Below are 24,434 nucleotides of genomic sequence, written 5' to 3'. Positions count from 1 at the left end.
ATAACAGGATCGGGTACCCAGCAAGAGTGTCAGAAAGCTGAAGAAGTTACGGCAAAACCCATCTCATCAGGAATATTTACTCGTCATACTTTAACATTCAAATAAAAAAAAAAAAAAAAAAAAGATTTTATGAACACAATTGTACTGTGGAAAATGAATGGCAACCCTCTTGAGAAAATTCAGTTTTTTTATAATTATTTTTTATTTTTTATTTTATCCACTAACATGGCTATTTTGATTAAACCGTCTGTAGGGTGACCTTTCCCCTTCTCACCTCTTTCCATTGCTGTTCGAATATGTCAAATTCAATTGAAAGTTATCAAAAGCTAGCGTTTAAGGAAGCTTTGTCAAGAAACCACCGTTACTCAGTTGCCTGCAAAGATCTCAGCTTGATTCTCAGAGAAGCTTATCACAAACTCCCTGAGAATCTTCAATCAGTCGTTTTCCAAGACACCCTCGCTGCTTTTCGTCTCCTTCCTGAGTAAATCGCCTTCGTCTCTGTATATCATGTGATTTACCTGTTATCTTCACCGCTATCCTTTGTGAATTTTGTCTACCCAATTCGTAATAAAGATGACTTCGTTGAATACGATTCCTGATCCTCGCAATTAATTGAATTTATGCTTCGAATTTGAATCGAAGTCCGATGATTTAGATATTGGGAATGAAGGCTGAACATGAATTTTCACCCCTTGTTCCAGAATCCAATGTGATGTATTTGATTAGTAATAATTGAGTGAAAATAGTTGTCCAAATCACCTGTTTTGGTAAATTTAAATAGTACCAATTTCTTTTGTTTCCCTTTAGAATGCAGACAGACACGCAGCGCTGTTTCAGCAGCCCATCTTCTATGCAAGAGCGCAGAGGCGGTATTGCCTAAACAGAGAAAAATTTTGGTTTTACTGAATTTAAACATTCAAAGGTTGCCCATAAGAGGCTTTGTAAACCTCATCAGGAGGAAGAAAGTAAAGAATAATCTAGAAAAAATTTTGTTAGTATTTTGATGAACCTCTGATTTGTCACATCCTCCATAATTGTTTTCCTTTCATACTTTCAGCTTCTGCTGCGACTGAATTGCCACAGGATGTTCTAGTACACATCTTCAGCTTCTTGGATATCCATTCTTTAGTTGCTGACAGCCTAGTCAGTTGGTAATTGTCATTTGCTTCAATTGTAGCAACTATTTTACCTGCTTCAGTACCACAAACAAATTAGCATCACACAAACTAGTCAGACCATTCTCCTAATTGATTTTTTCTCCTGATGACAAGTTACAGCCGTAAGTATGTCCTAATGCATAACATATTCTCTTGGTATTAATGCTTTTCTGGTTGCCTCATGCAAGGTTCATGGAATTTCGCAGCTAGTAATAACCAGCTGTGGCACTCCCACTATACTATATTTTTTGGTGCCAAGCATTGCACTTTGTAGCAGAATGGAGGGCAGGGTGAAAATAAGGAGTTCACTCTTTTGCTGGAGAATTCAGATGGAAGAACCAGTATTGATTGGAGAGAGGCCTTCAAAAGAAAATATATGGGTATGCTGCTCAGACATCTTCTATGCCAAGGTTTTATTCGTACTTGACAATTTTCTGCTCTATATGTGTGAGTAAATCAACATGCCTGCAAAACCACCCTTGAAAAGAGTCAATATCTACATTGTTGACGATAACTCAATCATGGCTTTGATTTGATAATCTCTCTAGTCATTGCAAATTTCTTTTTCTGCCTCTATGCATTAATTTTTGCAGTGCATATGAAGAGCAAGCAGAGGTTTTTGTCAACATTGAGTTAGATGTGCGTCTCAGAACCTCTATCCAGCCACTTTCTTTTAGTCATACATGTACTTGGTAAAAAAAATCAATGAATTCTATTTTAATTTTTGTCAGTTGACTCATCCAATTTTTTCTGACTAATATATTTTGTCTTCTGGATTTCAGGCAATTCATCAAAGAGATTAGAGCATCTAATAGGGGATATTATGTTCAATGTGAAACAATAGTTTGGCTAGATAACATGAAATGCTGTAATGGAGACTGTGAATTGCAGTCTGGAAATTGGCAAATCATGCCTGTATCAACTCACCAGCTATCCTATGCAAATTCTTATTTTCTTCAGGTTCAGTCTTGGAGATGTTTTTCCTATTAATTCTAGAATAACAAATGTTCATTATAATACACTGCCATATATTGTTTTATTTTGTTTTCTGAAACATGACTGCTGCATTCTTTTCAATTACAAGTATTCATCTATGTTAGGTTGTTGAATATCTATTGTACGGTTCTTCATCAATTCTATCTGCTTCAGATAGTGACAGTGAATCAGACGAAGGGTCAATCCCCAGGTACATTGGCAGATATCAGGAAAAAAAAAAAAAAAAAAAAAAAAACCTTCCGATATTTGATGTCTTAAAATTAATGAAGGTGTCATGTATAATTTTGATTAATTTTTACTGGTTCTTCAGCACAGTCCTGAACCCTATCACATTCAGAAGAGGAATAGGATGTTGTACCACTGTGCTTAAGAGATCTACCAAGAACCTCAAGATTGTTATGGTTGAAGCTTTCTTGTCAACATACTCAAGTTTACCTACATAATTAATTGTGAATAGTGGTCCCCACATTACGCTAGGTGATTTGAACCCTCAAGGCTCTACCAATCTTGATGGATGAAACTCTCAGTTAAATAATAATAATAATAAACTTTGTGGTTTGATTAATTCTTGCCTGGTGCTGTGTACACTCGAAAATCCAAGAAACCATTGCCCAGAGTTTTGCAATGTTTTTACTTGGTGTTTGGTTCAATGGTTAGAGGAAGACTAACGGTTGATCAGTCTTCGTTACCCAAAAGCTGAACTCACGCTTCTGGCTCGAGATTTTATTTAGCACTCAGCACATGTTACCCCTCTCTGATTGAGATGAAACTTACTTTTCATGATACACAGGATAACTGTAAACATGTGAATACATGGTGCAATAAAACATCTTATAAATTTATCGACAGGCGATCCTAAAGCGGCTATCTGAAGGGATGTTTTGTTTATTTTATTTTCAATAGCTGCTCGAATTCTGAATGATTTTCATAAATTATCCCTCCTGGTAAGTATGTGCGTGTGTTTGTTTCCCCGCAGGCAGTAGAATCCCCAGCCAAAACTTACCGGCTAGATAAAATATGTTAAGCATGCGCGAAAGTGCCTGATTAGATAAAGTTTTCATTTTAAATTTAATTATCGATGGGCGCCCAGACACCCAGAAGCAGAAATGTAGGAGATTTTCTTAAATATATTTGTCACACTAACACCTTGAACAACACTTGGCACAAGTGGGAGTCTCTATATGAGCCTAGCCGACGCTAAATCGGGCGTCTTTACTCTTTAATCCTTCTTCTTTTCCTTCAATGGCCCCTTTGGAATTTTACTCAAAACCTTAGCTTCAAACACTGCATACTGCTGCTTGATCTCAATCCATGCCTTCTCCGAAAATGAATCAACCTGGTTCTCATATTTCTCGTAAGACACCGGCACAGAGTGCAGCAGAACAAAGGCTGTTTAAAGGAATTTTTTTTCAAAACAAAATCAAAAGAAGCAACAAACAAGTTCTTACATCTAAAATTTTTAAGTGAAAAACATCTAATTTCCCCACAGAATTCCTTACCTATGTAGAACAAGGTCAAGAAGTTGCACCAACTTCCAATAATCGAAAGAATCCAGAGGCCAGCAATTACCTGAAACCCATAAAAGCAATACCTTACAATTAATAGCGCTCAGTGAATCTAGCAAAAAACCAATTGTTTAATGAAGTATAATGCCAAGAAAGCAACATACACGATCCCTATCTCCAACAAAGACATGCGCCATTAGGAGGTGAAAGTGAAACCACATAACAAAAAATGCAAGCAATCAACTTAAGAATTCCTTAAAAAAAAAAAAAAATCTTACTGTAAGAAATTTCTTCACATCTCTTCCAGCTGCAATATCATGTAAGACAGCCAGTGCTCGATTAATTTCAATTCTTAAGGCAGAGGCAACTTCAAGGACACATTTTTCAGGAAGCAAAATTTCAATGATGTCAGGTGGGGACCTAATTGAAGGACACCAGGATCAGAAAAAATCACATTGCTGAAACTGATGAATGGAAAAAATATCCAACCCCTTACTTGTTAATAAAGGTGGATGCATTGGACCACAGGAAAAGGATAGCAAGAGAGAGTATTGACACATGACAAACTAGGGTGATTAAGTGATATTCAAGCAATTCGAAGAGAAACCAGACTGTGGTTGCCCCGCCAAGAATACCTGCAGAGGTCTTCTTGTTCCTCCATAGAAGAACATCAGCAGCTGGACCCAAAAAAAAGAAAGAAAAAAGTGTGAGGAAGACAGACAAACAATTTAGAGAGAGCAATAGAGTACTTACTCTACATAATATTTTCTAAGACATAGTTTAGCAAATGAAACAACAAAGCACAGCCAAAGGATCTTTTAGTACATTCGTTAAATATCATTTCTACTGTTCTTTCCATTCAAGCAACAATACTCCATAGATATGTTGCATGCCCAAAACTATGCAGTTACAGTCCCAGATTAACTTCTGTACTTTTTTTTTTTTGGGTAGAATAACCTGTATTTTCTAAGAATGAAGAGAAGGGCTGGAAATTAAGGGTTATTATGCAAGATTTCAATTAAGGGAAAAAAAAAAAAAAAGACACCTTAAATGCAATGTTAGATCGATGAAATGATTTTGAACAAGGGATTTTGATATAATTTTACTTTAAATTGCTTGAATGAAAGTTAACACATTTTTAATTAATTAAATTATGAATGAATATTAGATTCATGAAGTTGATCGAGAATTTTTTAGTTTGTACTGGAAATCACACATTTTCATAAGCATTTCACTCGATAAAGAGATAATGCTTTTACTAATAATTCATCAATCTAAACAATCAAAGAATATATGTATAAAATTCAAATATCATAATGACCAATCTAGGATTCATCATTAAAGCCATCTGCATGATATCACAACCTAAACAAATTATCACCCAGACCCAGTACTGATCAGAAAGTCATTCATGCCAAATGTAATTCCAATCCAAATTACCTAATTTGCATAAATCAACTTACCTATTTCCACTCCAATTGAGGTTCAAAATTTAGCCACTACTACACGCTTAGCTTAAACAAGTACCATTCAGCAAACAAAGCAGTAGAATTCTCGTTCATAAGCTAAACCATATATATATATATATATATATATATATATATATATATATATTCATGAATCTCAAAGGTAATATATAAAAAAATTTTTTTAAACAAAAATCCTTAATCTACGTTAGCTCATCAATCAAACAATGAAAAAAAAAAAACAAACAATGAAAAAAAAAAAAGAGTCTCAAATGTTTGTGTGAAGAGAGGGAGATGGAGAGACGGTACATTTTCCACCGCCTAAGACTTTGTGGACGGGTTTCTCCCTACCAAAGGGACGAAATATCTTCGATTTGGCGGCATCGACCTTCGAGGGCTTGTCGTCATCGGAATCGGAGGAAGATGAAGAAGAATCGTGACTGTGGGTCTTGTCGGTGATCTTATCCATCAGCGATTCAACGGCTGATTCGGGCTGGGCTGCATGCTCCGCCATAGATCTTCGCCGCGAAAAACAAGAGAATTTGTGTGCCTATACGATAGAAGAAGCTTTGCTGCTACTGAGAAGATTTCATTTTTTTCTACTATGAGGTTTTGATGGAGAGTGCAGGAAACGAATGGATATGAAATGAAATCTGAGCCGTTGAAAGGATTACCAGTCCGAGCCTGTGGTCGGAGAACGAGCCTTCTAGATCGGAAATAACGGAAAACGTTGAAGGCGGCGGGTGTCTGGGAGCACATAGGGAGAGAATCTATCCTCACGGGCTGTCATCATGTCTTCCTATAAACCTTCATGTTCTGTTTCTATTTATTAATATATTATATTATATCTCTAGCTAGCAAATGTTTAGGAATAAATGAATAAAACTTAATCAATGAAAAATATAATCTCTCTAATTAATTAAAGTTGACGCATAGATATTAAAATAACTTTATCACCTCATTTTTAATTCTTTTTATCAATATATTAATTATTTCTTAGTTTTTAATCAAATAATTTCAAATTATTAGTTGAATTTTGATGTTACACGTGCTTAAACTCATTATTTTATCAGAATTTATAGTCTGAATGTATATTTTTCGCTTATTTTATATATAATTCCTAAGATGTGACAAAATATATTACCTACTAAAGAGAGAAAATTGGCTGTGATGTATGTGCATCGACAAGCTGTTACTATAAAGAGACCCAGGATCGATCGTATTTCCCGCCAGTCGAGCAAAAATGGACGTTAAATTTGATGTGGAGAGCTTCACTGTCGAGATGTTGTAAACTTGTACCGACGTGGAAGCAAGTGAGTGGTGGAAAGTTTATGGGTGGAACTGCAAGCCGAAACGTGGAACTTTGAGGGGGATTTGTTGGCCAACAACGCACGCGTTGGTGTTTGGACGGCACCAAAGTATTTAATTTTCCGTTGAGCTAAAAAGATCTTGAATAAAAAAGCTTAATAATTTTACTGAAATTATTTATTTTTAAAATTATGAAATATAAATTTAAATTAATAAATGAGTGTGCTGTACGGCAAACGTACTTGGGCAGAATAAAGGCTGAATCTTGGCCAATACCAACCAAATTCAAAATTATATTTGTTATTATTTAAATTTTAAAATAAAAATTGTATATAAATAAATCAGATATACTAAAAAAGCCAGTAAGTAAATAAGGGTATATCAAGAAGAAATTTAAAAAAAAAAAGCATGCTATAATTAGTAAATGGAAGAAAAATAATGCATCTGAAATTTTGGAGAAGAATCAATCAAGAAAAGAACAATTACCAATTTTGATTTGGCATGAGTCGGTGAAAATAATCCCTGAAGTGTAGGCTCAGAAGCCTTTGATGATTCATTGCTGGATTTGAAAATCAGAGAAAGTTCCTAGTAAACAAGACATATATATATATATATATATATATATGTGTGTGTGTGTTCTCCGGCTCCTGGCAGAATAACCGAACATCTTGGAGAATATAACCAACTTATGTTTTGGGCCTGAAAGAATTGGACCCGTCGGGCCATTTCTGAACTGGCATTGGATCCATGGTGAGTAGTAGTAGCCTAGCCACCGAGTGGCTGGTTCCATCGGGCCGCAGTCTAGAACGATCTTCATGCTTCAGCTACTTGTTGCGAGACTCGAGAATTGGCGGGCCCATCTATCTGTTCATTAATATTCATGTGTATGAATTTGATGGTATAGGATTTATGTTTCTGGTAGAATAAAACAACTATACGAGTAGTTACAAAATAATTGCATAAAATTTAATGTTAATTTTAGAAATTATAAATTTTTTTTTTTTTAAAGAGCATTCTTTTCTCATTTATAGCACAAGTTAAATATGGCATCGAAATCAGTACTTCATATGGAAAGACAGGAGATGTCATTATGTCATAGCTATTAGACCCTGTTTTACTAGGTGTCACCGAAGTAAACAGAAGGTATTTTGGATTCCCAATAACCTACTACTAGGCAAGTTCCATTCCCTAAAGATTTTATAGGCCTTTAATTTAGACTTTTTAATATTTATATGTATATTAATTAAGTATACCATGTCAATCCATAATTAATATGAATTAAAGAATTTTTAATAATATAAAATATTTTATTTATTTTTTATTTTTTATAAGATAAAATTACCCTTCATCTTTTATCTTATCCTCTTTCAGTATTTTACCTTCAACTACATCATCTTTTTTAGTAAATAATATTAAATTATATTTTTATTTAAAAAAAAACTTTTTCTCTACACTTATTTTCTTTATACAAATTAAAAAAAACATATATAATTATTTAAATTTTAATAATATATACTTAATATTTAAATTTTAATTTTAAAAATTTATTTTAATTTTACTTTATTAAACTTTTAAAGTGGACAATCCACGTGTACTTTTTTCTTTAGCTAATATTTATAATAAAATAATTTTTTTAGCCAATATTTATCGTTTGAAAGCTTTTTTTTTTCAACTCTATACCAATTGACAAAAATTATTTATATTGCATAAAACATATAAAGTACAACATGTCAAATTTTCTGTCATTTAATCTTACTAGTTTAGTTAAAAAAAATGGCCAATTAATGTTATGATTAATTTTAATTAAATCAAATTATTCATCTCACTTTTAATTTTAATTTCTTACTTTAATTAAATTTAATTATTTGATTTTTAAACAAAATTGATTTTAATTTAAATTAATTAATTAATTATTATTTAATTTAAAATAATTTAAATTTGATATATGATACGAAATTAAATTAGTCATTAACAGATAAATTAATATGCTTATTTGGTTTGAGTAAAACTATATGAATTTAATTCAATATATATTTTAATCAATCAAACAAATTGAGCATGTGACGTGTCATATTGATTGTATCAATTGTAAAAGTTATAATTTAATTGATTCAATTTAATATATATTTTAGTCAGCTGAATCAATTTGAGTATTTGACATGTCATATTGATTATATATTTTAGTCAATTAAGCTTTTAATTTAGTCAATTAAATAATTGATTACGTGCAATGTCACATTAATCATATATATTTAAGTCAATTGTGAAATTATAATTCAGTTGATTCAATTGAATGTATATATTGAAGTCAACTGAATTAATTTGAGTATGTTGCATGTTACATTAATCATATATTTTAGTCAATTGAGATTTTAATTGAGTCAATTAAATTAAATTGAGTCACACTAATTATATATATTTGTGTCAATTGTAAAAATTAAAATTTAATTGAATATATATTTGAGTCAATTGAATCAATTTCAGTATGTGACATGTCACATTGATCATATATATTTGAGTCAATTACGAAAATTACTATTTAACTGATTCAATTGAATATATATTTAAATCAATTGAATCAATTTGAGTTTATAACATGTCACTTTAATAATTTATTTTAGTCAATTGAGCTTTTAATTGAGTTAATTGAATCAATTGATTATGTGTAATATCACATTGATCATATATATTTGAGTTAATTATATTTAAATCCATTGAATCATTTTGAGTATATGATATATCACATTAATCATATACTTTAGTCAATTGAATATTTAATTTAGTAAATTAAATCAATTGATTATATACAATATCACGTTAATCATATATATTTTAGGTTAATTGTGACAATCATCATTTAAATGATTCAATGAAATATATATTTTAGTTAATTGAATCAATCGAGTATGTGATTCACATTGATCATATATTTTAGTTAACTGAATCAATTGAGTATGTGACATATTACATTAATCATATATTTTGAGTCAATTGAATCAACTGACCATATATATTTTGAGTTAATTGTAATGATTATTATTAGCCCTTAATTGAGTAAATTAAACCAATTGATTAAGTAACATGCCACATTATGTTAATTGACCATGTATATTTTGAGTCAATTGAATCAATAGAATCAACTGATTATATATACTTTGAGTAAATTGTGACAATTATTATTTAAATGATTAATTAAATATATATTTTAGTTAATCAAATCAATTGAGTATGCGACATGTCACATTATTCATATATATTTAAATCAACTATAACAATTATTATTTAAATGATTCAATTGAATATATATTTCAGTCAATTGAATCAATTAAATATGTGACATATTAGATTGATCATATATTTTAGTAAATTAATCATTTAATTGATTAAATTGAGTAAAAATATATAATTTATTTATATAAATTTTTAAAATTAAGTCAATTGAATTCATTTGAAATTATAATATTAATTTATTATTTATTATTATATATACATTAATCGAATCAATTTAATCGATTTATATTGTTAAATTGAGTTAATTTAATCACTTTAAATTCATATCAATCATTTGTTTAATTATAATAAAGTAATATATATTGTGTTCTTTTTAATATTAATGTACACATAAAAATAAAAATAAAAAAATATATATTATTTATTTTTATTTTTATTTTTAACTCACATAAATAACTTTTTATTTTCTAAATGTGTAAATCTAGTTTAAAAAAAATCATTTATTAAAGAAAAGAGGAGAAAAAGAGCAAATAAATGAAACTTTTAATTTGTATTGAAATTTATAACTATAATAAATATAACGACACAATTTAAAATTTAAATTTTAAATATATGCATTCTCTAATAAAAATAATTTAAAAAATATTTTAATAAAATATTTTAATTTTTTTACATAAAATAACTTTACTATCTTTATTATTTTACATTTAATATGGATTCATTTAATCACTCTAATTTTTTTCATTAATTAAATAGAGTAATATTTAAAAATAAATTTAATATGTTTTAATTATAAAATTTTATAATAACAAAATTATTTTATTTAATAGTAAAAATATACTTTTTATTTAAAAAATTTAATAAACAGAAACTAATTTAAAAAAAAAAAAGTCCTTAATCTTTAGTCCATTCCTACTAAACAAAGAGACCCCACACATTGACAAAATTCTTTTGAGGAATAATTTGACCACCGCCACCACCAGCAGCACCAGCCATCCAATCCATTTATTAAAAAGAAGAAAAGAAAGAGACAATTGTACCTCCAGCAAACCAAAGTCCCTCAGAAAAGCACAAAAAGTCACACAATGCTATTGAATATAAAACAAGTTTAGATTGGAACTGCACCATCATCATCCATTTGAGATGAAATAAAGGTGGCCAATAATACCCTTCTTTCCTGCAAAGATAAAGCATGCACAAAAGCAATACCAAAAACAAAGTTATGATTTTTGGGTGCAGAATCTTACGAGTTATGACCTACGACGCCCATGATACCATTATTATTATTATTATTATTATTATTATTATTATTATTATTATAAAAAAGAACAAATTTTATACTACACATGGAAAAAAGAATTTGGTGATGTTATTTGTTTATTTATTATTCAAATAACTGGTGAGAATAGAGTCAGCTTATGGTACTTGTTTTCCACTCCAGAAAGAATAAACATGTTTGAAGTCAGCCAGCGATCAAAGACGTGCATGCCACAAACAATGAAGTCACTGGAATTATCTTTTATTTTTTCATCGAATCAGTTATATATATTATATGTGTTGATTTTCTTTTCATAATTCTATTGTCACAACCCTGTGAAATTCGAATTAACGACACCGTATGGCAAAAATGTGCCCTTGCTCCTGGACGCGACTGTTTTTATGGAAGTCTTGAAGGCAATCAGAGTTTCCTGACATTGAAGAAAGTATCATGTTGAATTCTGAGCGTTTAGACTTCATATATAATTTGAGTAATCTTCTATCAAATTAATGCTGCAATAGACCATTTTTAGGCATGCATTCCATTTGTTTCTACTGGTTTATCCTTTCTCTGCAGAAATATTATATTTTTCCACAAAAGGAGGGTAAAGATCAGCCAAGCTATGTTTCCAAGTCAAACCTTTATTTTGGCAAAGACTTGGTTCTCTAGGGCTATGGCCATTTAAACTGTAGAATAAAGGGATTGGACTCTGGACTCTCTTTAAAGCTTGGGGTCCAAAAGCACGACATGCGTGTCCCCAGCTGCATCAATGCCTTCGCCTTGTAAGAGAACCCAATTTCGGACTCAGCTGCAGATCTTTTGAGACTCTCTGAAAAAGTTAAAGTTCCCTCTCTGCACCAATCTTACCAGTGTGCAACATGACCTTACGTTTCCTATTCCGCTTGGAGTCTTTTCTTTTTGGCCTTTTTCTCTTTTGTTGTGCTTTCTCTTATCTTTTTGGAAGTTTCCCATCACCCTCCCAGTCACTTTTCAACCCATGAGTCCATCGCCTCTGCTAATAAAAGGGATGTTCTTTCAATTTCACTTTAAAGCTTTTACCTCCGAGGCCTAATTTACTGGCATGGACAGGCGAATACAAGACTTCAAGTTAATTTTGTAATTCAACAACCTTCCTCTTAACATTTATAATTCAATTCCAATGCAAGTACTTAATTCCATCTCTTCACATGCATGCTAAATTTAATTTAGTTTTAAAAATTCTGATAGTGCTTTTAATGGTCATAGTTCAAGCATTTTAAATGGGCTTGCGATTGCAAAAATGCTTTTGATAAAGGTTTGAATTTGACAGTGTGTAGGTCTTGTGTCCACTCTCATAGTTGATAAATCCATAGTTGATAAATCCATAGGACAAGGAATTATTAGGACTTTAATTTAAGCTTGAAAATTGTAATTAGAGCATGCATATGTCCATGCTAATAAGTCAACCATTTCATGAAGGAAGAAGTGCAAGATTTGGCGAAATAATTCATGATGTAACTGGTATGGGTCGGAGCCGCGTGGGGCTAATAACTAATCGTCAAATTCAAAAACGCCTGCGACTGTGAATTCAACTCTGCCCTGATAAGAAGGTATCTGTTATCTGTGTCAGCAGTTGCTTTGAACTTTCAACCTCGTAGAGTGTGGCTCCGCATATGTTCTATGTCAGACTGCTAAGCCTGGTAACATTGTTAACAAAAACAGACAATCGTACAAAATATTTTGGTACAAATACAAAAGCAGACCTCTCTTCTTTAGTCTTTAGTTTCTCTCTCTCTCTCTGTGTGTTGCAAAAGCAGAAAAAAAGCTTACTTCTCTCTCTCTGCTTACTTTGAAAAGCCATTTCAATGCTGCAACATTCACAAGCCTAAAACGAAGTGCAAAAGCTGTCTTTATCTCGTACCCTCCTCACGTTCCATTTTCTCTTGCACCCACTATAAAAACCCTCTTTTCAAAACCCTAAACAAGTCTCTCACTAGTCTTTCTCTTAAAGCCCTTCTCTCTCTCTCTCTCTCTCTCTCTCTCACACACACACCATGGAAGCCCTCTACTTCCTCAAGTTCTGGAGACCCACCACCCACAATAAAGACCACCGACCCTCTAATGGAAACAGTGATACCACCGAGATTAAAACAACCGTGGTCGACGCAGATGATGATTTCAGCGAAGAGGAAGACTCCTTCTTTGAATTGGAGCTTACTGTGCCTGATTTTGACAACAATAAACGCAAAAACAAAAACGGCATCCCACTAGACAAAGATAGCAACACATTTGACTCCAAGGAAGATACTCTCCACAACTCGGCCACCAAAGCCAGCAATATCGAGCACAGATTTCCACCACCAACTGTTTCTCTATCTCCTACTGATCTCCTCTCTAAAAGAAAGATCCTCCCTATTGAACCCATCTCGAAACCTCAGTCTCCCATCTCCCTCCTCAAATCAGCTCCAAGATTTCGAGTCCTTATGTTCAAGAAATCAAAGTCAATGGCAGAGCACGAAACAGGGAAAACGGGGGAAGCAGAGTTGAAGGGCGTTTTTGTCGATACCCCAAAGAACAAAAAGCCAAAAAGCAAGCTTTTCACGGTTAAATTCAAGCTCAAAGAAGCTGCAAATGTTCCTATATTCACAAGGGATAACAGTTTGAGAAAGCAGATCTCAGATGATTCGTCGAAGAAATTCCCTAAGGAAGTGATACAAAAGTACTTGAAGCTAATCAAGCCCCTGTACATCAAAGTTTCCAAAAGGCAAAGCGAGAAGCCGAAATTCACAGCGGACTTATCAGTGCCATCGCCGTCATTTTCTCCGGCAACGCTGCCTTCTGGTTCGCCAAAGAAGGAGAAACCGGGGAGTATTCCAGCAGGGATTCGAGTGGTCTGTAAGCATCTGGGAAAAAGCAAATCTGCTTCGGCGGCGACCATAGTTCGGCCGTCAACGGCTACTAGGAGAGATGATTCGCTGCTTCTGCAGCATGACGGTATCCAAAGCGCCATCCTGCATTGCAAGAAATCTTTCAACTCTTCTAGTTCTATAGGTAAGATTGTTTATACTAGTATTTATATCATTTCTTTGAATTTAAATTTTGACTACAATCTATGTGATTAATTATACATGAAAGTTCTAATAGTTTTTTAACTTGGATTTGTTTCAGATTCTTCTCTCTTCTCCCGATTTGCAAGTGATCCTTTGCATGAGAAATCTATGGCTTCACCAAGAATTTCCCATGAAGAGAAAGGAATTAATTAGCATTTTCAAGCTCTATTTCTTAGTCCCAGAAGAGAAAAAAAAGCGGGAAATATGTTGTTTTATGAAATTGAAATCAATACAAATAAAAGAAATTGAATAGGGGCTCTGTTTTTATTTTGTTGTAAAGAAAAGAGAACATGGTTTATTAAAAAAAAAATTCAAAGGAGCTAGGCAGGTAGGTTAGTTTTTGATCCTTAGCCGGACGTGATGTGGTAAGGACAAATGGGTACCCTTGTTGTTGTCTGTAAAGCTAAGGGGTCATTATGAGAAACTTGGAAGGAAGTCTGATATTGAATTTTTTTTTTTTTTCGTTTTTGTATCAATACCATTCTCTGGTGTGGTCTTGTATTCTGCAGTTAGGCATCATGTATCCTTGGAAATACGGCATAGTTGTTCTTATCAAAGATGTGATCATTTCTTCATTTGAAAGTTGAAATGAAAGTTACTTCACTACTAGTTTGCTTCATATGCTGAATTAGATGTGTCATTGCCTTCTAGGACAGGATCAAGAGTGCAGATTCAAATTCTGATGGGTTGGTCTGTGATACAAATGATTAAAACTTGAATTTTTCTCATGTGGGTAAATTTCTTTGCTGGAGTAAGTAAAAGAGTATAACAGTGTTGGGCTATGATTATCCACCAAAATGCTTTCAGAATTGGTGGTCTCCACAGCAATTGAGTAAATGGAATTTTTAAGTATGGGACATTGGTAATGATACCAAAGATTCTTACAGTTTGTTGGTTTCACAAGTACAATAAAACGAAGAGAGAGACAAAATTAACTAGTTCCTGAGAACTTAATAATTTTTGGTAAATTACATTAATTATCTCTCAATTTAGGTAGTTTTTTTTTTTTTTCTATCACGTAATTTTTATTTGTTAAAATAAAATCTCTCGATTTTAATATTATTTCAAAAAATATCCTATTGACAGCAGGATTTCAAATTTAAATGAATAAAATTACCTTTTTACTCCTCTCTTAAAATAAAATACTTTTTTTTTTTTTATAAATATTGATTGTATATTTAATTTCAACAACCATTTTCATACGGCATTACAGATTAAACAACCAATAAAAATTAAATACCAATATTGTTATCTCTTTTTTTAAAAAAATAAATAAAAAGAAAAGCAATTCCGTTTCATTTCCATAAAATTTCATGAGAAATCCATAATAATATCATTCGAAATTTGAAACTGTAATGTAAACATTGCAATTTGATAATGTAAAACTCGAAATCAAGACATCAAAAATCAAAAAAAATAAAAATAAAAATTATTATATGATAATACTAGAAAATTTGAGCCTACTCCCTCTTGGTCTTATCCTTCGATTGCTTTAGTTATGATTGTAGCGGATTGCAAATTCGATTCACCGCAAGAGGGAAACAATTTTATGTTGTGAATTGGAGATTTTATTGTATATGAATGGGAAGTACAGAGAATAAGCTTAGAGAAGAAGAAGAAGAAGAATTACAATAGCCAAAGAAAGAAAGTCATAAAGAAAAGATGGGTCACGTTTGCATATTTTCCAACATCTTCAGCTGCTCTCGAAGAATCTGTTATGCTTTTAGCTAAATCTCTTGCCTTTTCTTAGTGTTTTTTTTCCCTTCTTTAATATTCACTGTTCCATCAAATTGGTCATTAGCCTCAATTCTTGTTCCACATAATTTCATCAACTTTTCTTTTAGTTTCTCACATCCTCTTCAGAGAGAGAGAGAGAGAGAGAGAACTCTCATAGCTTTAAATCCATATCATTTTGGGAGGTAGACATAAGAGGAAGCGAAGGAAGGGAGACTGAGGACGTGGAGGAAAGAGCTAGGAATGAGAAAGGCTGAACAGAAAATAAAAAAGAGAATAAAATAATGTTTTTATTTTTTTTTAAGAGAGAAAGGTCTTAAGAGTAACTTTAATTATTTTTAAATTAGAAATCTATTATTGTGGGTCAAAGTGACTTTGAGAAATTTTTTTAATAAATTAAAATTGAATAATTAAAATAAAATAATCACTAAAATTAAAGGATGGTCATGTAATTTACCCTAATAATTTAATCATGGCAACATCTTTGCTTTTAAAAAATACTTTAAAACGGTTAGAAAGCATTTTATCTGCGGTGGTTAAAGATTTTTTTTTTTTCACTTTTTTTCAAAGAACTTTTTTTTTTTAATTAAAAAGATAAAAAGCACGTCTATACTATGGTAGCAGCTGCTCTGCTGCCACTGGTCAGCAATTCCATCAGCTGACAGTAAAATGCTTATTCAAATTGTCTTCTGGACCTCCTGAGGCCTGGTTGCATCTAGGAAAATGCTAGACAGCCGAAGTCTCTGAAAAGAGCTGTGTGGTGATGGAATTTCATAACCAAGTGCTAATTTTTTACTAGGTGAATTTCCAATTTCCCAGTATTTTTCATCTGAATGAAACTGCAATTTTTTTTAATTCAACTGAGACATCTTCTAAAAGAAATTTATTTAATGATAAATTTTACCAATATCTGTATTTCACTTTCATGAGTTTTTCTTATTTATTTATTTTCTGCCTATCTTTATCTCCATCTCTAAATCACAATCTTCTCCACATTTTTAGTCCCTTCTCCTTCAATGGGGATTTTTTTAACTCTTGTTTTGATTCTTATAACAGGTCTTATAGAGGACAACTTGTAGGATCTTTGATGTTTCAATGGCTTTCTTCAACATACGCAGTATCACAGACATAGGGATGCCTGAAACTCCATTCTAGCATTTGAGAAAAAGCATTTAGAGTTATACATGTTGGCTTGAGATTATGAAGGAGATTTCTCATCCCATCCACAATTTCTAGGCTTATTGAATCATACCTTTTCCTTCACAATGATTAAGTAAAGATTAAGTTGTATTAGATCTGCCTTTCCCCTCTCATCTCTTATATTTCATATGTGATTTTGGATGTCTCTTATACTATGTGATCTGTAAAGATTTTATGTTCTATTTCTTTCTACTTTGGTAGTAATGAATCATTATTTACAAAAAAATCTCTACAAGTTATCAATAAAAGTTGAAAGGGATTGTATGTCTTCATAAAGAACTTCTAACCAAGGAACTATACATGAAAGGTATAATTAATTGATGGGTTGTCGTTGACAATGGACAATAACATGCAACGATGTGAAAGCAACCAAACTAACCCTTATCATATGGACAATTGCCACTTGCTATTTGCACAAACGCAGGAGATAGCACAAAATTCTATGGCATGAATAAGCAACGTATGTAATGGACAATTGAAATTGTGGATTGCCAAGAAATTTCAAAGGAAAAACAGAGGGAAATGAAGTAACATGATACGGCTGTTTAGGGTCATAATAAATGAGATGAGGACCAAGACCCTCATAATTGACAGGAAATGCCAAATGGTCAGAAAACACATCCCACTTCCTATTTCAACCAGCAAACACGATGGTCCCCCTCATCACTGGGTGATGGGTTTAGTCTTAAAATTCACAACGAACCAACTAGTATTCCAAGAAGGCACATCACACAAGGAAAATCCGAGGGACTATATGGACCCTCATAATGGGGTGGCATACTATACAAGCTCATTTTCAGACGGACAAGGGACAGGACTCACGTTACATATTCTCTCTAGGAAATAGCTTGCTGCGCCCAAGTCAAATAACAAATGGGTTAATATAACTCTCTTTCTTCAAGAGAAGAATGCTCAAAACATGGTTCATTGCACTAGACCATTGGAGATGCTACGACTTGATCACAAGTGTCCAGGTTATGAAGTTTTAAGAGGAATTACGTTGCACCAAGAGACACTGTTCCAACAAAACACCCGGCAGCACGGCACTGTATCTTTGCCCAGTGATTGAAGATTTGCTTTGGTTAGGCATTGTTTGCGTTCTTTTGGACCAAAGATGCTGTAGTTATATTTACTGCATATCATATGAGCGGTGAGCCCATTTTCCAACATTGGCTTTTTGCTTAGGGAAATGGTAGTCTTGGGAGTTAGGAGACATAATTATCGTTAACAGAGTCGATTTAGTTCATTGGACATGTCTGTGATTGAGGTGAGAGTTTTACAATAAAGTTTTCTATAATTCACTAATAAATTAATATAATTAAAGAGAACACATAAATTATAATTTTGAGGCCTAAATCACTTCACAAGTGGATTTATTTGTCAATTTATTGGATAAAATCCACAAAATTTGGATTTAAACCATAATTAAAAATTATAACTCTAAAAACATTTCGTGCTCCAAATTACTTTGATAAATGTGAAATAGAAATTTTAGTTTGAAGTCTGAGCTGTGCATGAATGAGGTCCACATCTACATAATTAGTATTTTTTTATTTAATTCTAATTAAGAATTAAACTCAAAATTTCTTAATAATCCCTATCTAGTTGCTCCATTGATAAGATCAGTAAGAAATGGTGGAGGATGGGCTCCATTGATAAGATCAGTAAAAAATGGTGGAGGATGGGCCTAATATAACAGGGGCCTACGCAACTCCTTTCCCTTGTTCTTAGACAACACGCAGCTAAGCCCAAAGGTTAAATTCCGAGCAAAACCCAACCGTTGACTTGGCTTGGTGATGGTTTGGTTTGAGGGACTAGTAGTCGAAAAAAGTTAAAATGATGGACCTTTTCAAAATCCATAGTTCCCGACTTCGTGGTTATGTGGAAGCAAACCTAACCAACTTGGTCATTTTTACACTAATTTCAACTTCCTTTTTTAAGTCAACTATAATGCATTTCCTTCTAGTTTGTTTATTTTTCATTTCCCAGACTTCATAGGTTTTAAAAATAGCACTTAATGCGATGGAAGAGACTTGTTTGTAAAAAATATTTCAACGTAAATATCACGTAAGATACAAAGAAATAGGCGCATTGGAGACCATATGCTGCCCCATTGTTGAAAAAAAAAAAAAAAAAAAAGCATGACTCATAAATAGCTAAATCAAGCTGGTCACTTGCAGACGATGTCCTGGAGAGTTCTTGTTTGGATATCAACGTTCATGGTGCAATTCATTTGAGCAGATTTCTTCTTCTTGATCAGTTTCATCAAGTGAATTTTCCCTTCCAAATTGGAGGAGCTAGTAAGTGGCAACTTACCTGAACTGATGTCTCTACCTAGCTGCTCAAAACTGTCAGCCACCCTATCCGTCTTCAGCAACACTATGGCATCGAATTTTCTAGTGGATCTAGCCCTGGCTCGTGCCTTATCAACAGTAACCATACCAACAAATGTGCCTCTATATTCAAATGTGACAGTGCTTTTTTCATACTTAAAGTGACCAAAGTTGGTGTTCTTGACTCCAAACTGGGTGTTCATCGTCAAGTTGAAGGAAGGAGCTGCCTCTGTGCCAATTTGAAAGGTATCATTATCAAATGAGCCAGAACGTAACCTAAATTTGGGACTCTTGAAACGCATAACTACTAGTACAAATGCCAATATTACTCCAGTTTGGAAGATGGTAAAAGCCACTATAAAGGCTATGCATTTCATGCGCTTCTTTTTGCTCAGCTCTTTCGTTTTTTCTGTGCCAGAACCTGACTCTTCGTTGGCTACCAAGGGATAGGATGGTTCCTTCTTCTCTGCCATTTTCTTATCTGGTTGAAGAGTCTTTTTTCTTTTTTCCCTTTAATCTCCAAGTTATAGTGTTTTTCTAGTTGGGGTTTTCAGATAGAGGAAAATGTACGTGGTGGTGCAAATGGGCGTCTAGTGAGCAGCTATTTATGGATGAATAACAGAAAGACCATAGGTCGTAACATAGAATATCACTTTCCTCGAAAATGAACAAAGTAAGGGCTTCTTTTTTTCTCTTCAGTTTTCTATCAGTATCAGACGCGTTTGGATGACTTTGATAGTTGACTAATAGATGGATCAACCAAAATCAAGTTTCAAAATGATTATTGCAGTAGAACCTTCTTTTGTGGGATGTTCCAGTACAAAACTATGTGATGCAACGAAAGCAACAGACCAATTGCATTGAATGCCAAGGCTCTTGTTAAGAACCTAATTAGTCAGTACGCTGCCTTTAGTATTATTACCTTGTTGAAAACTTGAAGTTTACTTTGTCCCTGCTACTCCCACATGTAATTAAGTCATATAGAATTAACATTTGAATTATATATAGCTAAGCTTCAAAATTTTGGAATTCTGCTTAAATTCTATGTTTTGGCTGATCTTTTTGTTCCGAGTCCCTTATATCGTTGTTTGGCCATTTCCTTTTGTGTTCCATTGCCAATATCGACAACTTGACTATTTCCTTGGATCTATAACTGAATACAAATGCAAATGATAAAAGAGCACTAATTGGATGATATGCTATTTATCTTATTTAATAAAGCGTGTTATGATCAAATTAGAAAAAAAAGGCATGCATGAGGGAAAAAAAAATATTAATTTTAGGAATATGTTTGACTAGTTGTGGTTGTATGAGGAATAAAAATTACAATATACAGGGTTGGTGGTGGAAGTTGGATTCTCATATTAGTGGTTTAGGTACGAGCCTTATATATCATGGTCATTCAATCTCGCAATGAGCACATTTTTCTTCTAAGTTAGTTGCAAAAACGCTGTTGCTGCAACGTGCGTGCTGTCTATTGGAATTTCAAATATTTTATGTTCGCCTTAAGAATGATTACTCAATATTTCTAGATGATAGATTGTTAGTCATGATCTTAACCCAGTTCAGACGTTTGCTTATCATCTTAATAGGTAATACTTCACATGTATGAATTCTGGCTTAAAATTTTAATTGACTTGCATGTGATTTTTCCCTGATTTTCATGCGAGAAAAAATTTTTCTAAACTTATTTATTATAATTCAAAATATAAATATATAAATTTCGCTTATACATCTTATATCATATTTATTAAATTTTAAATTTATAATAAATTAAATTCAAACGAATATTTTCCTTTTCATATTTATATTTAACAACTAATTCAATAGTTATTTTTATTAAATACTTCTATTTTAATTACTATATAAATTACTAATTATTAATAGTTATTAAAATAGTTGATAGCTACTAAAACATCTAATATTATTCAGGATTTTAATATATAAAAATATGAGTAATTTATTTTACATATAAATCTCATTCGATATAAAGTCAACTAAATAAATATTTATCACTATAATTATTCATTAAGCTTATGCCTGGTTTTAATAGAATTTTTCTTACTTATACTTTATCTATCATGACATTTAAAATATGTTGGTCTTACTATGGAAAAATTACATTATATATATTATTATAATTTCACATAAATATTCTAAATGAGATAATAAAGCAATAAAAAATTAATATATATATATAATCCTATAAAATATAATTACTTAAATAATTCTTTTTAAATTTTATTATATCTATATATTTATTAACTCTTTATTAACTTGCTGTTATATACAGACAATCTACATAAAATTATTTTAAGTTTTAAATTTATGATGGAATTTAAACAATAATTCTCCTTTCTAATAGTGGCCACGATCGTAAAATTTATGCTTACTAGTCTGGGTCCGGTAAAATCTTGGAATGTTTAGGCCCACATATTATAAAATTACGACGGACGACAGTGACCTAAGAAAGAGTCTCTTACTTTATGTATTTGTGTCCTCTTCCCATATTCATAGACACAACGCAGTTATCCATGAAACAATGACGTCCTTTCACCTACAATTTTTGCTTCTCATGTGGGCCACGGGATCACGGATTGGAAGCTATTTAGCAAATCTCGTCGTCAAGTGTAGGGGAACTGGCCGGTTGCCCATGGTGCTTCCTTCAAGGGCATGATAAGGAGAGAGAACTGAACAGTGAACTCGTGAACCATATCAGCCTCCAAAGGAATTTTAGCCCTTTTTGCCATCTCTACAACAAATTCCACTGACAATCCACGAGTCCCATTTTTGTCATATTTCTTGTATAAATGACTAATATTATTATTATATCAGGAATTCACATGACCAATATTCCAACTTTGATCAAACAATCACTTTACTAATCAATGGGGTCTAAGTTCTATATGTTTGACTACAGTATGAGTATACTGAACCGAGTATAGGTGCTCTCAGTGACTTTTCAAAAGGTTACACTCATTAATTGTGTAAATATTCTAATTTAATACCACTACCTAGCACGCCCCCAAACTTTTTACTTCTCAGAGATATTCTTCTTATCCACCACCGCTACCATTATACGTATTCAAAAACTCAAATGGCAACGTCCGCTCTCCTCCATATCTATTTCTCAAAACATCAAATCCTCCCCTTTCATCTTCTTTCTCCTTCTGCACATCCATGGAAATCCAATTATCATCTTCACCACCGACCTCACTTAAGACATATAAATTAACAGCCTCATCAGTCTGCTATGTGAAATCTACTACCATAACTAAAAGCATTGTGCCATTCTTTCTCTTCAAACCCTGCACTGCAACCCCACCAACTTATATTCTTCAGGATGTGTCTTTCGCAGCCTGTCCATCTCAAATCCTTGCCATTGTTGGCCCCAGTGGAGCTGGAAAATCCTCTCTCCTAGACATTTTAGCCGCACGCACTTCCCCAACAACTGGCACTCTCCTCCTCAATTCCTGCCCTATCAACCCTTCCTCGTTTCGCAAGCTCTCAGCTTATGTCCCGCAGCACGATGCATGCCTTCCCTTGCTCACTGTATCTGAAACTTTCACCTTTGCTGCTCGACTTCTCCACCCAAAATCATCCGAAATTGCTAATATTGTGGACTCTCTTCTCAATGAGCTCAACTTAACACACTTGGCCAACGCCCGCTTAGCACTTGGCCTATCAGGCGGTGAACGTAGACGTGTTTCAATAGGGCTGAGCCTCCTCCATGACCCTGCGGTCTTACTTCTCGATGAACCCACTTCTGGCCTTGATAGTAAATCAGCTCTTAATGTGATGCAAACCCTCAAGTCCATTGCTACTTCACGTCACCGCACTGTGATTTTGTCCATTCACCAGCCAAGCTTCAAGATCCTTTCTACTATTGATAAAATACTTCTGTTATCCAAAGGAACTGTCATTCACCATGGAACGCTTTCCTCCCTTCAAAGTTTCTTGCTCTCTAATGGCTTTACTGTCCCTCCGCAGCTCAATGCCCTTGAATATGCCATGGAAATTTTAAATCAGCTCCGGGAGAGTAAACCATGTACACCATCATCGCTCCTTTCATCCCCAGGTGACAATGCCACAAGTCCTGATTCTGATAACAAAGCAAGAGACATCAGATATAGGAGCTCAAGACTCCATGAAATCCCTGTTCTTTATGATAGGTTTTGGAAGATTATTTACAGAACAAGACAGCTTTTATTGACAAATACATTAGAAGCTCTTATTGTGGGTCTTGTTTTAGGAACCATCTACATCAACATTGGATTCGACAAGCAAGGAATTGAAAAGAGGTTTGGACTCTTTGCCTTCACTCTCACCTTTCTTCTCTCTTCCACAACTGAAACACTCCCAATCTTCATCAATGAAAGGCCAATTATACTAAGAGAAACTTCAAGCGGGGTTTATAGACTCTCATCTTATCTAGTAGCAAACACTCTTGTCTTCTTGCCATACTTGCTTGCAATCGCTATCATCTATTCTGTCTCGGTTTATTTCTTAGTGGGTCTTTGCGCTTCCTGGAAAGCTTTTGCTTACTTTGTTTTGGTCATATGGGTCATCGTATTGATGGCAAATTCATTTGTTCTGTTCTTGAGCTCTCTTGCTCCAAATTATATAGCTGGAACTTCTCTGGTGACGATACTTCTTGGTGCTTTCTTTCTCTTCTCGGGCTATTTCATTTCACAGGATAGCATGCCCAAGTACTGGCTCTTCATGCACTTTTTATCCATGTATAAGTATGCTCTTGATGCCCTTCTCATCAATGAGTATTCTTGCCTTGTAAATAAGTGTTTCCTGTGGTATGAAGAGACCAATACGTGTATGGCGACAGGAGGCGATGTGTTGCAGAAGAGAGGGCTCCATGAGAGACATAGATGGAGGAACATCTACATTTTGATTGGATTCTTCGTCTTCTATCGTGTGCTTTGTTTGCTAGTCTTGATCAGAAGGGTTTCAAGATCCAAAATATAAAACCCAATTTAAGTGTTTACTAAATGCAATATTATTTCGTCCATATGCTTTTTTAACATTTTTTTTTATTCGATCTGTTTGTTGCAATCGAATCTCCTGTAATGGTTTCTCGGGCTTCATGAGTTTATTGAAAAAATCGAAGTAATAGCAAATTAAGCAAGCTCAGTTCAAGGATTA

General features: G+C 33.2%; 5 protein-coding genes across 6 annotated transcripts; 3 read left to right on the top strand and 2 right to left on the bottom strand.

Annotated features, from left to right (window-relative positions):
* Positions 1 to 103: 103 nt before the first annotated feature.
* LOC110637409 (F-box protein At5g52880) lies at positions 104 to 2,184 on the top strand. The gene is given in 7 exon segments (XM_021787497.2): positions 104 to 481; positions 815 to 897; positions 900 to 965; positions 1,058 to 1,152; positions 1,435 to 1,576; positions 1,687 to 1,849; positions 1,940 to 2,184. Coding segments are annotated over 7 exon segments (942 nt in total). The 5' UTR covers positions 104 to 296; the 3' UTR covers positions 2,148 to 2,184.
* A 1,013-nt stretch (positions 2,185 to 3,197) lies between these two features.
* LOC110637404 (reticulon-like protein B1) lies at positions 3,198 to 5,942 on the bottom strand. 2 transcript variants are annotated; one of them, XM_021787492.2, is made up of 6 exons: positions 5,799 to 5,940; positions 5,434 to 5,702; positions 4,155 to 4,335; positions 3,937 to 4,078; positions 3,653 to 3,722; positions 3,198 to 3,542 (listed from the first exon to the last, which is right to left on the bottom strand). In XM_021787492.2, the coding sequence occupies exons 2-6, from the start codon at positions 5,636 to 5,638 to the stop codon at positions 3,373 to 3,375; spliced, it is 768 nt and encodes a 255-aa protein (XP_021643184.2). In that variant the 5' UTR covers positions 5,639 to 5,702; positions 5,799 to 5,940; the 3' UTR covers positions 3,198 to 3,372. The 2 variants fall into 2 exon arrangements, with proteins under 2 accessions (XP_021643184.2, XP_021643183.2); XM_021787491.2 differs by having other exon boundaries at positions 5,434 to 5,942.
* Positions 5,943 to 12,669: 6,727 nt separating this feature from the next.
* On the top strand, positions 12,670 to 14,629 carry LOC110637399 (membrane-associated kinase regulator 5). Its single transcript, XM_021787488.2, has 2 exons — positions 12,670 to 13,951; positions 14,069 to 14,629. Exons 1-2 carry the CDS (start codon positions 12,955 to 12,957, stop codon positions 14,161 to 14,163), a joined length of 1,092 nt encoding a protein of 363 aa, XP_021643180.2. The 5' UTR covers positions 12,670 to 12,954; the 3' UTR covers positions 14,164 to 14,629.
* Positions 14,630 to 19,074: 4,445 nt separating this feature from the next.
* LOC110637441 (late embryogenesis abundant protein At1g64065-like) lies at positions 19,075 to 19,865 on the bottom strand. The gene has a single exon (XM_021787549.2). The coding sequence runs from the start codon at positions 19,748 to 19,750 to the stop codon at positions 19,115 to 19,117; it is 636 nt and encodes a 211-aa protein (XP_021643241.2). The 5' UTR covers positions 19,751 to 19,865; the 3' UTR covers positions 19,075 to 19,114.
* A 2,403-nt stretch (positions 19,866 to 22,268) lies between these two features.
* LOC110637442 (ABC transporter G family member 4) lies at positions 22,269 to 24,434 on the top strand. The gene has a single exon (XM_021787550.2). It carries the CDS (start codon positions 22,458 to 22,460, stop codon positions 24,255 to 24,257), a length of 1,800 nt encoding a protein of 599 aa, XP_021643242.2. The 5' UTR covers positions 22,269 to 22,457; the 3' UTR covers positions 24,258 to 24,434.

Source organism: Hevea brasiliensis, chromosome 13 (genome assembly GCF_030052815.1).
Source record: "Hevea brasiliensis isolate MT/VB/25A 57/8 chromosome 13, ASM3005281v1, whole genome shotgun sequence".
Taxonomy (NCBI): Eukaryota; Viridiplantae; Streptophyta; class Magnoliopsida; order Malpighiales; family Euphorbiaceae; genus Hevea; species Hevea brasiliensis.
The sequence above is the reverse complement of the archived record's forward strand: the minus strand, read 5'-3'. Positions and strand labels throughout refer to the sequence as shown.

Bases quoted from the DNA above. Each gene is read 5' to 3' on its own strand.
- LOC110637404 (XM_021787491.2), bottom strand. From the start codon at position 5,638: ATGGCGGAGCATGCAGCCCAGCCCGAATCAGCCGTTGAATCGCTGATG. The intron at 4,079-4,154 runs GTAAGGGGTTGG...TCCTTCAATTAG, and splicing joins GCATCCACCTTTATTAACAA to GTCCCCACCTGACATCATTG. The intron at 3,723-3,936 runs GTAAGATTTTTT...TATGGGTTTCAG, and splicing joins ATGTGAAGAAATTTCTTACA to GTAATTGCTGGCCTCTGGAT.
- LOC110637399 (XM_021787488.2), top strand. From the start codon at position 12,955: ATGGAAGCCCTCTACTTCCTCAAGTTCTGGAGACCCACCACCCACAAT. The intron at 13,952-14,068 runs GTAAGATTGTTT...GATTTGTTTCAG, and splicing joins CAACTCTTCTAGTTCTATAG to ATTCTTCTCTCTTCTCCCGA.
- LOC110637441 (XM_021787549.2), bottom strand. From the start codon at position 19,750: ATGGCAGAGAAGAAGGAACCATCCTATCCCTTGGTAGCCAACGAAGAG.
- LOC110637442 (XM_021787550.2), top strand. From the start codon at position 22,458: ATGGAAATCCAATTATCATCTTCACCACCGACCTCACTTAAGACATAT.